Source organism: Plectrocnemia conspersa, unplaced genomic scaffold (assembly GCF_051122295.1).
Source record: "Plectrocnemia conspersa isolate PC_06_02 unplaced genomic scaffold, ASM5112229v1 ptg000004l, whole genome shotgun sequence".
NCBI classification, from domain to species: Eukaryota; Metazoa; Arthropoda; class Insecta; order Trichoptera; family Polycentropodidae; genus Plectrocnemia; species Plectrocnemia conspersa.
The window spans coordinates 7,115,203-7,133,886 of NW_028277168.1; the positions used below are offsets into that span (position 1 = coordinate 7,115,203).

The window sequence follows — 18,684 nt, forward strand, 5'->3', positions numbered from 1 at the left end:
ATACTAAATTTATCCAAAAATTCCAGATCAAATAATAAAAATATATTCTATTTATAAAAATATCAACCCTGTCCAAGAATAAATCAGGAAGCATGCGTGCGGGTATTTTTTATTATTGCTTCAGCATAGAAATAATGAGAAAGAAACATTTTTGAGTATTGTTAATAACATTAAATAATTCCATAGCACTCATTCTACCTCATTTAGTATGTTAAAACTTATTATGTGGTTGAAAAACATATATCCATGAAAAAAAAATATGGTATTTCTAAGAAAAGTAATAATTGTTACAAGTTTTTCTTTAGTATCATCAGAAAAAATGATTCTGCATCGAAACTTATCAAAAAACTTTCATCTTTCGTGTTATTATTAAAAACATATTATATGTGAAAATTTAGATATTTAAATTCTTTAATATTTTTCTTATTTTGAGTATTTTTTTTATTATAAAATCAGACGCGAACCTACAGGGACAAATGCCAAAAACAAGTAAATAGCAATAACATGCTATCTATAACTAAATACATGTAAGATAAAAGTAGAAAAATTATGATTCTTTAGAACCCGAAAATCTTTCGCTAAATTTTTTTTTTGTATTTCTACAATTCCGAGAAATTCTTTTTAAAATTATTTTTTACATAAAACAATTTTTACACGTAATTCTACCATTGATGTAATATTTATATGTCACTGGCAATTTGACGCTCTTAAGCACCGCATTACTTGCTTGAGCCAGCGGGACGTCCCTTGGTGGACATGGTAAATTTTGCCAGGAAGCCATAAAAATATATAACGAAGCCTTATTTATACAATTGTCAAATTTACAGGTAAGACAAACATTGTGTGTTTGACTTTATATTTAAATTCAGTTGAAGGTTTAATTTTAGATATTTTGCAGTATGTATTACAGAGACCATACCGTAGCTATTTATGTATACCTTGTCATCTTATAGATGTGATATTTTAAGCATAAACATATGTATAATTCAAAAGAAATATATTGATTCTTAAATGAATTTAATAATTTAATAAAATTTAATGATTCATGTAAATTAAAAAGCAAAAAAATATTTTTTCCCTACAAGCTTATATAAACGTGTACATAACGTACATTAAGTTCTTTTATTCAAAAAAACCTTCAATTAGATCAATTTTATTTCAGCTGATATGTTTTAAAACATGCAAGAATTTATCACACATATGCTATTGTTTATCCCCAAGCGAAGAGAGAAGCCGCCGCTTCTCTCTTCGCATTCATTAGTCCAACTCAATCACACGAGGTTAATCCACACTGGAAACGCCTAGTCTCACTAACAATACACTCAAGTTTTACACTACATATTTAAAATTTCACAACTTTTTTTAACGAAAATAAACCCTTAGACGTACTAACACGGGCTAGGACTAAAGTAAGGCAAAAGTTGCTCTTCATTACTACCGGTATTACAAAATAAAATACCGGTAATACCGAAAACACATATTTTTGTTTAAATCCGTACATCTTATTTGTTGAAAACGATATCATCATCTGCTTAGAACTATGAAATCGACCATGCCCATATTTCTTTAAATCAGAAGCGAAGAATTAAATGCTGCTAGTATGCAGTTATATTAAAGTAGAATTATATTATCCCTTTTAGTCACAGAGAACCAAAATATCAGTCCTACCGGCTCAAATTTTTACGCAAACTTTAAAATTTTATATATTTAACATATTCGATATTTTTATACGATATACACAACGTATCAACATAAATGAAATACATTTGATTTATTTCAGGCAAGTCTAATGGTATATATCAGTTTCTAGTAGTTCTAAATGTTCTTTACTTTTGTGATAAGGATGGCTGGTGTAGTAAAAATAAAAATAAATCTACTATTTTATCTCCATTCAAACATATTTTAACCATAAAGGCCATATAATATGCTTCTTTAAACATTTGAGTTATACATTAACAATAAATCTCAATAATGATATTAAAATAAAAAGTATTTCAAACATTTTCGCGAAATGAATATTCTTAAAAAAACATTTTTAATAGGTAAATAATAATAATATGTCAGTTTGAGAGCTATCCATTTTATCATTATTCATAATTGAGAAAAAGAAGGCAAGTTTGGGTTTACGTCCCTACTATTATCTCTAAAGCACACGATATGGATATATGTTCGATATACTTATCATTATTCCTGTTTATATTTTGAACAAATTATTAAAAATTAAAATCATTACTATATTGTTTTATATTTATCAATTCAAATGCTTTGGTTTTTCTAATCAATAGGCAAGGTACTCGGATTTTTTTTTCGGGCAAAAAAAATAAATAATGATTATTATACCGGTATTAAAAATAACGGTAATATTGCAATCCCTAGCCAGGACAGTTTTTCCGATAATAGATCATATATAGTACATAGGTTGTTGATTATACTTGTACATAAATTGATATATATTACAATACATAAACACAATAACTACCTTTAATTGGACTCTAAAATGGTTTGTAAATGTTGTTATTACTTTTTTTAAATTTAATTTAATAGTTATTCTTTCATACTACATGAAAGGTTTAAATCAAGTATTTTTAGCAGGACAAAAACATGTTTTTAGTGACATTCGAATACATACCGACTGTGGTGACCAGGGTGAGTGCGTAGAGTAGGCTTCCAGGAAGACCCCATTGTGGGTCCCTGTCTGCTCGGGCCCCTGCGACCACGGCCCTTTCGAATCGTTTCAGCTGGGCATGGACCAGACGGGTCCAATTACGCTCGTAAAGGACGTTCAGCCTCTCTGCAACAAATCATTCCATTATGTTTTATTATAAGACATAAGACGTGTGGCTTTTTGGTAATAGGTACAGGTTACAAAAAATGTAGTATGTGTTTAATATGTATACTTTCATGGCAAATATAACGTAAAATATCAGGAAAAAATTTCTCAACGATTTTATAAAATCGTGAAAAATCCTCCTTGTGTAATAAGATATGATTTATTACATATAAATTTATAATTTGCATATATTAGTTAATTAATAATTTATCTTACTGTGGGTTTGCGCCTTGAACTGTTTAACAACGAGTTAATATAAAATTTTATGTATAAAACAAAATATAGTTTTTATATAATTCAAAGCAAAAACAAAACAATCCCTAGAAACTAATAAACAACAAACAAACAAAAATAAATTTTTCGATAAATGCCGCTGTCGTTTTATTTTCATTTACGTTTCTGAAAAATTTGAAATGTAAATTCGTTGGAGCTTTCGCGTTTTTCTACCCCTGTTTTAAAAGTTCAACGGAAGGATAATAACGCAATTGTCGTGCGCGAGTGTTGCCCGGCGGTTAATAAGAAATACTTTCAACTTTTTACCGCTCGTAATAATTTCCTTCGCCGAGTTTGACTGTTACGTTTTATAATATACGAAGATAATATATCTGCACAATTCGACGCCTGCTATAATATAAGACTACGTGTACGTATTATTGTATTATAGCCCGGTAATAATATAATTTTAACGCGCACCAATTCCACGAACGAAGCGGTTAAAATGCGCGAACACGAATGCTAAGCAAGAAATTGAATTTTTAAAAAACGGGAAATTACAGGGAATAAATTTTATTGCAGGTTCAGTTAAACGTGTCGTTGAAAACGTTGGCTGTTTCCGAAAAATAAATTCGTGCAATAAAATCTGGACAGTTGTTAGGCAAGTGCATTGCAAAGTTTGCGCTTTAAAAATGCGCTGCGATACAGAATGGTTCAAAATCGATCTACAAAAAATGTTTTTATATAAATTTAAATATAAATACTTTTTTCTTAAGATTATCTTTCATTTTAATATTATTTTAAAATATATAAACAATGTATATTTCATGAATTTCTAAACAATTACGTTCATTTCTAAACAATTGTACAGATTTATTAAAAATATCTAAATTTAATTTATTGATTATCCTAATCTACATTATTAGATTATCTCACAAAGTTTATTGTATGTTCCAAACCCACACACAAGAATAATATTTTCGGATATTAAAATAAATATAAGCGCAATACAAACAATCTATTTCAGATTAAAAACTACGATTGTATATGAATTACATACATATTTATATAAAAACAAGCATTTAATAAAATATTTTATATACAATAGATTCACCATAACAATTTTTCACATTGTTTGATTTTAATACAAAATGTAAACACGTATGAGAGTCCTCGATCCAGGCACGTCGGCAATATTGAAAATGTCACCTATAATATTGTATACATATGTATACAATCCAGTAAAGATACATATATCATTTTTAGATTGCCTTTAACATAATAATAATAATACTCTAATATCTATATTTTATTAATATATTTTTTGCAGTTATCAACTCTTAATAGTTAAACAAAAAACGGTTTATTTGTGCCAATTAACATAAAAAAACAATTGATTTTATCTTTACTTTGTAAATATCACTCCTATATTATTCTTTTGTTCGACAAAATAAAACTTATATAGTTTTAGGTTGTCAATATATGCAGTTTTTATCTCGAGGTGCAGAAGAGCTGTCATAATAAAGGCGTGGAGCTCGTTTGCTTAACGAGACCGAGAAAAGCTTCAATTTGCATACGGTGAGTGGAATTCCAGTGAAAACTGTAACTGCCGAACTGTGAACTTTGTGGTTCTTTATTTCGTAAACAATGACACAAAAGAAATGCATTTTATTTATACATATTTTTAAGCTTGTGGAATTAAATAAAAAACTTTGTGTAAATTTAAAAGCACTATTAAAACCACCCTGAATGTTATTATGTTACTAAAGCCAAAAATAACATTTTATTAAAACCTATATCATATATTATTGATTTTTCATCTTAAATGTATAAAACAATCTGACAAATTTTCGAGACGAGCAATGCAAATAATCATAAAAATCAAAGGGAAAAAGTGGTTATTAAACCGTTATAAATATATTAATCAATAATCTAAAGAATTGGCTTAACATTTAAACAACTTCAATAATGCGATAAACTGTATCTTAACGTCTAAAAATATGCTTCCTTTTGTAGAGATATTTATCAATATTTTTCTAAATATTCTTCAATAAATTTTCTAATATTCTGAAGTGTTACTTTTCGTGTATTATTTCTGAAAAAAATTCGAGAATTTTTTATTTTTTTCGAAACCATTCATTGTTGAAAAATTAAATTTGTAGAAATATTTTTTAATATTTTACAAACATTGCGTTTTTACTATATTGCTGCATAAAAAAGGTGGGTCCGTGCCATATGTTTTAAAATATTCAAGCTTTTATTAGAGGTCAAAAGTATTTGAATATCAAAAAATTGTTTACGATTTTTTCAACTACCCTAATAAAAAATATTTAGATTGCAGAAAATTTCACAATAAAAAATAATAAAGATGACTGATTTTACATTGGATGGTATGTGCTTTTTAAAAAGTTATTTTAATAACAATATGTTACATATTACCTACTAATATGATTTTATAAGCTATACATGTTTTACAATTCTTTAATTTTTAATATATTATAACTTTTATGACTTTTATGATTTACATGTATTAATATTGTATGGAAATCATTTCAAATAAAAACAGTAGAGATGTTTTACTGAGTTATCTACCGTAATATTTTAATTACAGATATTGTTAATTTATTAAATCAAAAATGAGAATTCTTATTTCCCAAGAAATAAAAACTTTTAAAAAACAGAATGCCAAGGAGCAATTTTAGAGAACGCTACGATCTACCGTTACATACAGAATGTAAAACTCAAATAAATGGTTAAATTGAAAATATATTTATAATTCCCTTGGGAGTAAAAATATATTACAGATTATTATATATAATTAGAATTAATAATGATAAAATAATATATTAAGTATTTATTTATTTTAAATATTTTTTGTAACCATATAAATCTGTAGCAATTGAGTGATTCAATCAGAGATAATGAGTGCCTACAAATAGATATTAACCACTAGACTCTTTAGTCTATATCGGTGACATTTAAATAAATAATTATAAAATCTTATGAGTATTTTATTAATATATGTCAGTTTGCAGCTGGAGCTGTATTTTGAATACGCATTTCTATAATTAAAAATTTGGGTTTACTTCCGTGGTTCGAACCGTCCACCTCTGAGTTATTAATCTAGAACTTACGGACTACGCTATTTCCACCTTGATGTATGATTAATATATTATAGAAACTTTTATTTTAATTTTTGAGAATATATAAAATGTATAAATTTGAAGTTCTTGTAAATAACGTATAGATAAAAAAATAATAAGGTGCCTATAAATGAATGATACCTTATAATAAAAAATAAAATATATATTTTTTTTTTAGAACATACAAACTTTACATCTATTTTTGAAACCATTTTAATAAATTCAAATAATGGTTATAGTATTTTTAATCGCATTTCCATTCAAAACACAATGTCTATATTATGACGGTTATTTATGACACTTATTATATTTTTATGTGGCAAATGAGGGTCGAAAGGTTTCGATATGGAATGGGTAATTTCACTCCATTGTGAAAAAGTCACACAATAACGTTTCGAAAGTGGAGGTCGACAATTTTAGGAAATATTTTAATATCGCCCGAATAAAGTATCCGATGTCATGTGGAGGAGTAAATTAGGGTGGGCTTTCCGAGGGCGCCCCTTCGGAATTCGGGTTATTCAGCGGCCATGCTTTATGCCACTGGCCCATTGTGCCGACGAAAGTCCTTAGGCCCTGGCTTCTTCGGCCCTACCTTCACTTAATAACGACGAATGGAAAATATGCTTTGATGTCCCTAAAGGCGTACGAAAGTGCCCGGTAACGGATTCGCCATTATTTGCCACGTACCCGAATATATCTATCAGTGCCCAGAAACTATCCGCGTTATTAAATATCATCAATCTAGGCACTTCCACGACTAATGCCCGTATGAAACTTTTGAAATTAACACCCCCAATATGTAATAATCGCCCACGCGTAAACTCCTAAAGGATAAACCGGATTTAACCTCAATTTGCTACTCACATTTTCGGATATTTCGCCAAGAATGGATGTGATCATCCGATCTCATTTTTTGATCGGTCAATCTCCTTTTGTGTAGATTCTAAAAGAAGATTTGAGTAATACCCAATACTTTATCTGACCGCGGAGCCATGACGACGGAAATTTTCTCCATTTTTTATATTATATTATATTCAAGCAAAAAGCTCTAAATTTTCACGTAATCTCTTCACCGCAAGCTCTTAATAAATAGTATTTTTTTAATGTCAGTTTATATTTTAGGATTTTTTTTTATTTATTTAAGACGATAATTAGAAAATTGAGACGCAGTTAATCTTTCATAATCCTTATAGAATTATGTTCGTGTAGCAAGCCGTACAATTTTGATTTGCTGAAAGGCAAATGAAAAATACGAGATATAATTGAATTCTGATTAAAATGATATTGAAGTTTAATCTTATCTTTGAAGAATACCATACATCAAATTAAAGTCATTTTTTATTATTTTATAATAAATGTTGAAATAAAAAACTCATACAGGCAATATACTATTGTATTTTTACATACACCAACTCACGTATATATTTATACATATAAATAAAAAGCAAATTCATTTAAAAGGCAAAGTTTTAAATAATTGTAACATATGCTATGCAACTAATGCTTGTTGCTTAATAAAATATAATTATTATTAAGCTAAATTCATTCTTTCTCAAGATTTTTGGGCCATTTTAAGTAAAATGCTATTTAGTAATATAAATTTATTTCTGCAAAAAATGGAAAAAAAATACTTATATATTACTAAAGATATTAAAGTTTATTTTATAATCGAACTATGTCATGTTCTATATATTAAGTAACGCAAATAGAATATTGTTTAATAATTATCTTATAAAACGTTTGACAATGAATTATAAATAAAAAGTTACTTATATTACTTTCAGGATACACTAAATTTATTACACGTTACAAATTCCATGTTTATTAAATATATAAATAACATATTTAAATTAAAATAATACACTAATAAATGCATTATTCTAATGTATAACTATTTTAAGAGTTTATAGAATAAAATAAAAGTTATAAGAAATTTCCGTTGAAGTGTGTTAAATGTTAAAAAATAAGACTAATATACAATATGATATAAAATGTCCCAAGACATGTCTTAAATATTTGAGTTAAAAAATACTACATAAATTATTAATGCCGTATTTTTATTTAATTCATTAAAAATTTACCATATTTTTATTTAATTTAGAAAAAAAACTGTTTTAAATATAATGCGAGTTTTTTTCCACTTCAATATTCAAGTATTTAAAATGACTTTTTCTTAATCTAATATCAAAGAAAAGCTTTATTACAGCTTTCCATTAAATTTATCGTTTTTTACTGCTGCAAAAATATCGAATGTAATATTTAAAAAATGTCGCCCTTAATAGGAATACACAAAGAGCGGCGTCCGTCGCTGGAATTCAAAAATCTACCCTTAGCTAATTCCGGCCGTCTCGCAGCCCCCGAGATTATCTAATATTCAACGGATAACGTTGCACGGTCCTGTTTTAAGTTAAGACATTTTTCGGTCGGCGACAGAAGAAAATTTTGTACCTGGGAGTATATTTTCGGGGTGAGAAGGGTGAATACGCCGTCTGAATACCGGCGAGAGTAATGAATTCGCACGTTCGCCAATTGCTGAAATATATTCATTCCAACGCCACTCTAAAATGGATGAAATTCTTGGTTTTACCTAAAAATTATGGCTTTATAGGATTAACAACGACGTTTATAACTTCTTATTTCAGTGTCGTGTTTATGTTCGGGTGACGGCAAATATTTGCGAACCTCTTTGACAATTTTTTGTACAGTATTTGCTATTAAAGCTTTTTGGTACCTGTCATTTAATATATGTTAAAAGTAACATACGAAATACAGGTTAACGTCATTGAATAAATTATTTAAAATAATTAATAACAGTTAAGCTTCTGCCAAAATCACTAACAACTGATCAACCTCATATTTTGATGGAACGCATTTTTACTAATTTTTACGATAAAAATATTTATATATTAAAATGTATAAAAAGTCTTGACCTAACAGTTTTATATACAAATATAAAATATATTTGAAACACATATGCTTTCATCAATCTTAATAACATTTTTTGACAATTTTACATTAAAAAAAATTTTTAAAGGTGATAGTTTGCCAATAAAGATCTAGAAAAAAAATTATTTCAACAAAATATAGCTAACATAGGAAAGACAATTATTTTATTATATTCCACTTTCTGTTTTAATAATGTAAAATAATACTCATAGATATTTATTTACTATTTTTTACAGCAAAAGTCTCCAAAAATAAATGTTTACCTTTTTGCGATAATTCTTGAGTTTAAAATATCTGTGAAGGACTAAAATTTAGATAAATAAAGAAATCAAATTTTTTATCTAGAAAATCTAAGAAAAGTCCACATATTTTTTTGTGAGTATTTGGCATCAAAGTTAACAATTTCGGCTCAAAACAATGGTTAAAGACCGCAAATTTTTGTACTTAAAATATTTTTTTCAATAATTTATTGCATGTATTATATACAAAATCATAAAACTCATAATCTGTTATTTAACGCACGATTTACAATATATACTACTACCCTGTTTACTACAGAATCGCGGGGAAAGCTTGTCTATGTTTTGTAAATATTATGTTTATTAAACTGTTTTGTTCTTATTTTGATCAGTTTTTTTTATAATTTGCTCGCGATTAGGTAATTTTTTTTTCAAATATGCCTTAGTATACAAAAATAAACGCAAATGTATAACTTTGAGATATCATTAGAAAATCTAATTAACAGAAACTATACTAAGACTTGACTAAGTAAAACAACATAACAGAGTTAGTCAGAGTGATCAAAACACTATATTTATTTATTTTATTTCGCATATTGTTGTATGATTTTTATGATAATAAATTTATTCGAGTCTTGTTATTATTATTTTATATTATTTTTAAATTAAAATATTTATAATTTACTTAAGCTTCCATTTTAATTTTAAAACATTAACATTAAATTAAACCGTGTCAACAATTTATCAAGTCAAAATTGACCTCACAATTAATCATATTTAGAGCAGATATAAAAAAGCTTTATAGTTCCACTGTGCGATGCTGATCACAATTTATAGCTCACTATATTTACTATTTCACAAGCATACCTAAATCCGAAATCAGATGTTCCAAACCATTTTTACACATTTCACTAAAATAACAAATATATTCGCATCACATCAACTCGCAATATTGACGCGAATAAAAAACATATATTATTAGATCACGTAGTACAACGTACGGACCTTTCCGGTAGCTTTTAAATGCTTAACGGTATCAAGGTGGGTCATAAAACATGGTGGGCACATGAAAACCGTAACTTTACGAGGGTTTCATTTTATTAGAACCCCATATGCGGGCCGATTGTCGCATGACAAATCGGAAGGGATGGACTTAAAAAGTTACTCGAGTTAGAAAAAATATGTTTGCAAATTTTGTTATTGTCATGTATGGAGATAGTTTTGCTTTTGCCTCGTACGCCCGTAAGGCAATATATCTGGTTTTCAATACTAACCATTTTCGGTTGGGGTCAGACCCAGAAAGACCCCAAAAACCTTCGTAGAAACAACTACAACACTCAGTCGTAATTTATTCAGGCCGATATGTGAACCGACACGATTCCTTTATTGAATTATTTCGAATGATTTAATATATTTGTGCTTCGTTTTTATTTACGGCAAATTATACAGAAATTATTGTTTAATAGTATTTGGTTTAAATAAAATATTTGATTTTACACAACAATATAAAATTTACTTAAAATTACAAAACAAGAAGTCACGTTCAAAATGCACTATTCAGAATAACAAAGGTACTTGTTGTCGGATCGTTGTGGCGCTTTTAACGCGCATATGCTCATATGTTCTTTTCTCACGGTCAACGCATTTATTTAAAAAAAAGTTTTTTATCTTGCTGATAAATTATATATGTCAGCAACACAAGTTTTGAACCTTTAATATATGTTTAAAACTCAAGATTCGTTCCGAGATCGAAAGAAAATACTGCCGCTAAAATTCACTGGCAATTTGTTTATGTTTTAGAAACAGATAAAATTGTAAATTAAAAGCAGAAATAAGTGATTGTATTAAATTATCATTTTAATAATTAGAAAAAAATAAAGTAAATATACATTACGATATTTTTTATTAAAAATTATAGATTATAGACTACAAAGCAGTATTTTTTTTTAATCGTTATAGGGTCAAAATCATAGAAGCGTTGTGTGTTCTTTATTTTTATAAAAATATTACCATATGTATAAAATATTCATATAGTACGCAGTTGTGTATTTACAAGTTGAATATAAAATTTGTATACACACAAGTGTGAATTCCAAGTATCTTCAACGCCTTCCAGATTTTTCTGATTATAAAGCAATTCCAAAATTCGGCCTTCAGAATTTCATCTTGAGTTTACTCTACTGTATGTTTACGTACCGATTATCCCTAGTATTTTAATTTCAATCAATGTCTAAGCTAATGGATCTATTAAGTAGTTTTGTTTACTGGTCTGGGATTTTACCGATTCAAAAGCCTCAATTTGCCCACATACATTGGTTATACATATATAATCATAGTGAGAGGTGGAGGTGTGATTGAAAGCCCGACGACCAAAAGGCACGTGCGACTGACAGGGCTGTTTGATTTTCCATATCGCCCGTGTACAAACATAAATTCGCCTATTTGCTCTATTCAGATAAATAATATGAAAAAAACGTGCTTTAACCCAAACCCCGTTCGTACGGCGATTTTGCCCCCTCGATATGTATATGTACGCGTTCGAATTTTTAAGGACAAAAGTCATATTGAAAAGAGCTCATCCATTGTTCGGGCGTCCCTTTTCATTTTCTTGCGCTTTCATCTTTGTAAGGCGAGAAGGGCGCTGCCGTTGTTGCTGCTGTTCTCCTTCGGGACGCCTGAAATTTTTAAACTCGGGGGCATTAATATGAAATTTCAATTACGCTAAGAATTGATCTGGTGAAGAAAAAAAATTCCGAAGAAAAGATGCTATATAAATATTATACAATCAAGTCTATTTAATCAATTGTGAAATTTTAATTGTTCGATGTTTTTAGCGTTTTAGACACATACAAATTAATATGTATTGTGTTATTTTTAGACATTTAACTATTTTAGATAAGCCTCAATATAATTTAGAAAAATTATTTAAAAGATATTTTATCCAAAATATATAAATAATAGTAAACCACATTATTTTTTTTACTCTTGTTTGCACACTAATACAATTAAATAGTAGCCATATTTTAATGATTACTCCGAATGCTTTGTCTAAGGAGATTAATGTTCCAGATTTATATCAAATGTGAAACGCGCCTGCGAGTATCAAAACGGAACGATGACAATTTAATTACTGAAAAAAAATAAACCAACCCTCTACATTTTATATTTATTTTTATTTAATTATATATAAATATGATTATTTTATATATAAATATTATTCTATTGAAAAACGGTTTCGGGTCTAATATTAACACTTTATCTACCGCTCACGCCAATTGGCGTCCTGAGTGTGCCGAAAGTTAAACACCGCAGACGCCAATTGGCGTCCTGTGTATGTTTTCGTTTCCATGTCAAATTAAAAATATATGTTTAGTGTTTTATTTGCTTTTGTTTTAAGAGATGACTAAATAAATGTATGAATTTTCATTTAATTTAAATTTTTTTTTTTTTTAAATATATTTGGACAAATGCGAAGGTTTTATAAATATATTTTATATTTCTTTCATCGGGCAGTTTCACTACCAGACAAACTTATGTATCTTTTGATGTGGTCCGAATATTTCAACAAATTTTTCTAGACATGTTATAAATGTAACAATGCATCAATTCAAGCCATTATTAAGTGGTTCTCAACATGTGGTTCGCCGGAAATAGAAATTAATTATTACATTTCCTTATTATTAGATTTTAAAATTGATTGATGATTTTAAAATTATAAAAGCAAGTAATCTAGGAATTAAAATAAATATAATTAAAATTGAGGTAACCAGCGGTTCTCAAACTTTTTCAAATTTCTAAAAACTTTTATCCAGCACACTTTTTTTTCGGACGGTGTAAAAAAAGAAAAAATATGATATTTTATACACAAACATATACATATGTATATTTAAAAATAATTTATTGGGTAAATGGGTTTATTTAGAAATAAAGTCAAATTACATAAAATTAAAAAATACGATGTACATATATAAAAAGTACAAGACACTAAAAATTTATCATATCATTAACCATTAGATAGTATTGGATTACTGAGAATCTCAAGATTGTCAGATTAGTAAGATTCTATTGTATTTTTTTCTATCCTGCTATAAGGAAATTCTAACATATTTTTTGTGAGTAAATATTATCTCCCTTCAGATAATACTGGCTTACTGGAAATACCGAATCTCAGTGACACATTATTTTAGAAAGTGGGAATTTTTTCGAGTAATTATTTTTGAATTATAAGCACGATACACATAAAAACTTATGGATAAGAATTAAGTTTAAGTTATACTATCGTGTGAAGTGCATCTGGTTTTCGTGTGCTCGAGTGAATATTCGAAAAATATTACGAACTGTTTATAAAACATAGTTTTTTAGTTAGATACGAGTGTAGAATCTACGTGAAAATAATTACAGTTTATGTTATTTAATATAGTGTTAAATATATATAGATATTCCAAGTGACAATAAAAATAATAGTGATAGTGATTCAGACTCCTCTGTTCATGAAAGAAATCGTCCACATGCTATGATGCTCATGAGCAATGAGGAAGATGAACAAGAAAAATACTTAGAAGACACTTTACAAGACACAAAACTTTATTGAAGATGACTTGTTTCCCGTTATTGCAGAATAAACGAATAGACACCATAATCAACACATCAACAGATACAAATTGCAAATAAAATCTAAAAAATGGGTGGATGTAACGGTACCAGAATTAAAAAATTGGTTTGAGTTGATATTGCTAATGGGCCTGGTAAAAAAAGGCTCATTACACCTGTATTAGACAATAAATCCACTAATAGGAACCTTGATATTTACAAAAACCATGAGTAGAAATAGGTTTTATCAAATATTACGTTACCTGCGTTTTTCCAATAATGAAAATGTTCCTGATAATGTAGGATTACTGTTCAAAGTACAAAAAATAATTGATTATTTCTCCGAAAGATTAAAAAAGATGTACAAACCAAGCCAAAACACATCTCTGGATGAGGGTATGATCCCATGGTGTGGAAGATTAAATTTTCACGTATAGAACCCCAGTAAGCTCACAAAGTACGGTATAGTGATAAGAATGGTATGTGAATTAGTGTCAGGATACATATCAAAATTTTAAATATATATTAAGGACCTAGAATTTCGTTACAAGATTCAATATCACATCTAACATCAGACAATAAATACAAATGGCATCATCTTTATATGGACGATTATTATAAGTGCTGAAATAGCAAAAAAAAATATATATGAAAAAAAATAGCATCTGTGGTACCATAAGGAAGAATCGGGTTTTACCAGAATATCTAAAAAATGCAAAATTACGAATATTTGAAACCAAATATAAACGATATGGGGTAATATTGTTGCAATTGTGAAAAACAGTAAAAAATCGAGACACTTTAAACTTTCATTATATAACTTGTTATTGTGAAAAGTGATTTACACGTGAAAGACAATGTAAATTATGTGTGTATGTGCCTGGAAAATTTCACATTACGATGGAGTGAATTACAACGGTTAGTGAATATTTTATTGCAAATGAATTATACATCAGTAAACTCGTATTAGTAAAAATGTCACAATACAAAAGAAAAGTTTGTTTGAAAAAAGTTTTTACAAATTTAAAAAAGTTTGAGAACCGCTGGTTAACTAAATTTAAATTATTTTTATTAAAATTTCTAGGTTATTCGTTTTTATAATTTTAAAATCAAGATAATCATTTTAAAAATCTAATAATCAGGAAAAGTAATAATTATTTTTTATTTCCGGCGAACCACATGTTGAGAACCATCTAATAATAACTTGAATTGATGCATTGATACATTTATAACATGTCTAGAAAAATTCAACGAAATATTCGGACCGTATCAAAAGATACATAAATTTAAATAAAAAAGGTAAAATTCGCGAAGTTTTGCGAAAAGGTGCCGGTATTTAGCGTAAGTCTGGTAGTGAAACTGCCGGTCGGTAAAGTGTTAAATATGCTGCACAACAATTGCAGGTGATAGTTTGCCAATAAAGATCTAGAAAAAAAATTATTTCAACAAAATATAGCTAACATAGGAAAGACAATTATTTTATTATATTCCACTTTCTGTTTTAATAATGTAAAATAATACTCATAGATATTTATTTACTATTTTTTACAGCAAAAGTCTCCAAAAATAAATGTTTACCTTTTTGCGATAATTCTTGAGTTTAAAATATCTGTGAAGGACTAAAATTTAGATAAATAAAGAAATCAAATTTTTTATCTAGAAAATCTAAGAAAAGTCCACATATTTTTTTGTGAGTATTTGGCATCAAAGTTAACAATTTCGGCTCAAAACAATGGTTAAAGACCGCAAATTTTTGTACTTAAAATATTTTTTTCAATAATTTATTGCATGTATTATATACAAAATCATAAAACTCATAATCTGTTATTTAACGCACGATTTACAATATATACTACTACCCTGTTTACTACAGAATCGCGGGGAAAGCTTGTCTATGTTTTGTAAATATTATGTTTATTAAACTGTTTTGTTCTTATTTTGATCAGTTTTTTTTATAATTTGCTCGCGATTAGGTAATTTTTTTTTCAAATATGCCTTAGTATACAAAAATAAACGCAAATGTATAACTTTGAGATATCATTAGAAAATCTAATTAACAGAAACTATACTAAGACTTGACTAAGTAAAACAACATAACAGAGTTAGTCAGAGTGATCAAAACACTATATTTATTTATTTTATTTCGCATATTGTTGTATGATTTTTATGATAATAAATTTATTCGAGTCTTGTTATTATTATTTTATATTATTTTTAAATTAAAATATTTATAATTTACTTAAGCTTCCATTTTAATTTTAAAACATTAACATTAAATTAAACCGTGTCAACAATTTATCAAGTCAAAATTGACCTCACAATTAATCATATTTAGAGCAGATATAAAAAAGCTTTATAGTTCCACTGTGCGATGCTGATCACAATTTATAGCTCACTATATTTACTATTTCACAAGCATACCTAAATCCGAAATCAGATGTTCCAAACCATTTTTACACATTTCACTAAAATAACAAATATATTCGCATCACATCAACTCGCAATATTGACGCGAATAAAAAACATATATTATTAGATCACGTAGTACAACGTACGGACCTTTCCGGTAGCTTTTAAATGCTTAACGGTATCAAGGTGGGTCATAAAACATGGTGGGCACATGAAAACCGTAACTTTACGAGGGTTTCATTTTATTAGAACCCCATATGCGGGCCGATTGTCGCATGACAAATCGGAAGGGATGGACTTAAAAAGTTACTCGAGTTAGAAAAAATATGTTTGCAAATTTTGTTATTGTCATGTATGGAGATAGTTTTGCTTTTGCCTCGTACGCCCGTAAGGCAATATATCTGGTTTTCAATACTAACCATTTTCGGTTGGGGTCAGACCCAGAAAGACCCCAAAAACCTTCGTAGAAACAACTACAACACTCAGTCGTAATTTATTCAGGCCGATATGTGAACCGACACGATTCCTTTATTGAATTATTTCGAATGATTTAATATATTTGTGCTTCGTTTTTATTTACGGCAAATTATACAGAAATTATTGTTTAATAGTATTTGGTTTAAATAAAATATTTGATTTTACACAACAATATAAAATTTACTTAAAATTACAAAACAAGAAGTCACGTTCAAAATGCACTATTCAGAATAACAAAGGTACTTGTTGTCGGATCGTTGTGGCGCTTTTAACGCGCATATGCTCATATGTTCTTTTCTCACGGTCAACGCATTTATTTAAAAAAAAGTTTTTTATCTTGCTGATAAATTATATATGTCAGCAACACAAGTTTTGAACCTTTAATATATGTTTAAAACTCAAGATTCGTTCCGAGATCGAAAGAAAATACTGCCGCTAAAATTCACTGGCAATTTGTTTATGTTTTAGAAACAGATAAAATTGTAAATTAAAAGCAGAAATAAGTGATTGTATTAAATTATCATTTTAATAATTAGAAAAAAATAAAGTAAATATACATTACGATATTTTTTATTAAAAATTATAGATTATAGACTACAAAGCAGTATTTTTTTTTAATCGTTATAGGGTCAAAATCATAGAAGCGTTGTGTGTTCTTTATTTTTATAAAAATATTACCATATGTATAAAATATTCATATAGTACGCAGTTGTGTATTTACAAGTTGAATATAAAATTTGTATACACACAAGTGTGAATTCCAAGTATCTTCAACGCCTTCCAGATTTTTCTGATTATAAAGCAATTCCAAAATTCGGCCTTCAGAATTTCATCTTGAGTTTACTCTACTGTATGTTTACGTACCGATTATCCCTAGTATTTTAATTTCAATCAATGTCTAAGCTAATGGATCTATTAAGTAGTTTTGTTTACTGGTCTGGGATTTTACCGATTCAAAAGCCTCAATTTGCCCACATACATTGGTTATACATATATAATCATAGTGAGAGGTGGAGGTGTGATTGAAAGCCCGACGACCAAAAGGCACGTGCGACTGACAGGGCTGTTTGATTTTCCATATCGCCCGTGTACAAACATAAATTCGCCTATTTGCTCTATTCAGATAAATAATATGAAAAAAACGTGCTTTAACCCAAACCCCGTTCGTACGGCGATTTTGCCCCCTCGATATGTATATGTACGCGTTCGAATTTTTAAGGACAAAAGTCATATTGAAAAGAGCTCATCCATTGTTCGGGCGTCCCTTTTCATTTTCTTGCGCTTTCATCTTTGTAAGGCGAGAAGGGCGCTGCCGTTGTTGCTGCTGTTCTCCTTCGGGACGCCTGAAATTTTTAAACTCGGGGGCATTAATATGAAATTTCAATTACGCTAAGAATTGATCTGGTGAAGAAAAAAAATTCCGAAGAAAAGATGCTATATAAATATTATACAATCAAGTCTATTTAATCAATTGTGAAATTTTAATTGTTCGATGTTTTTAGCGTTTTAGACACATACAAATTAATATGTATTGTGTTATTTTTAGACATTTAACTATTTTAGATAAGCCTCAATATAATTTAGAAAAATTATTTAAAAGATATTTTATCCAAAATATATAAATAATAGTAAACCACATTATTTTTTTTACTCTTGTTTGCACACTAATACAATTAAATAGTAGCCATATTTTAATGATTACTCCGAATGCTTTGTCTAAGGAGATTAATGTTCCAGATTTATATCAAATGTGAAACGCGCCTGCGAGTATCAAAACGGAACGATGACAATTTAATTACTGAAAAAAAATAAACCAACCCTCTACATTTTATATTTA

General features: G+C 28.2%; 1 protein-coding gene across 1 annotated transcript in view; it reads right to left on the bottom strand.

Annotated features, from left to right (window-relative positions):
* LOC148235766 (uncharacterized) overlaps positions 1 to 18,684 on the bottom strand; it is a 171,197-nt gene that overhangs the window by 48,960 nt on the left and 103,553 nt on the right. Inside the window, exon 2 of the mRNA XM_088184773.1 lies at positions 2,630 to 2,791. Within this exon, the coding sequence (XP_088040899.1) occupies positions 2,630 to 2,791 (162 nt within the window). The remainder of the gene's footprint in view (positions 1 to 2,629; positions 2,792 to 18,684) is intronic.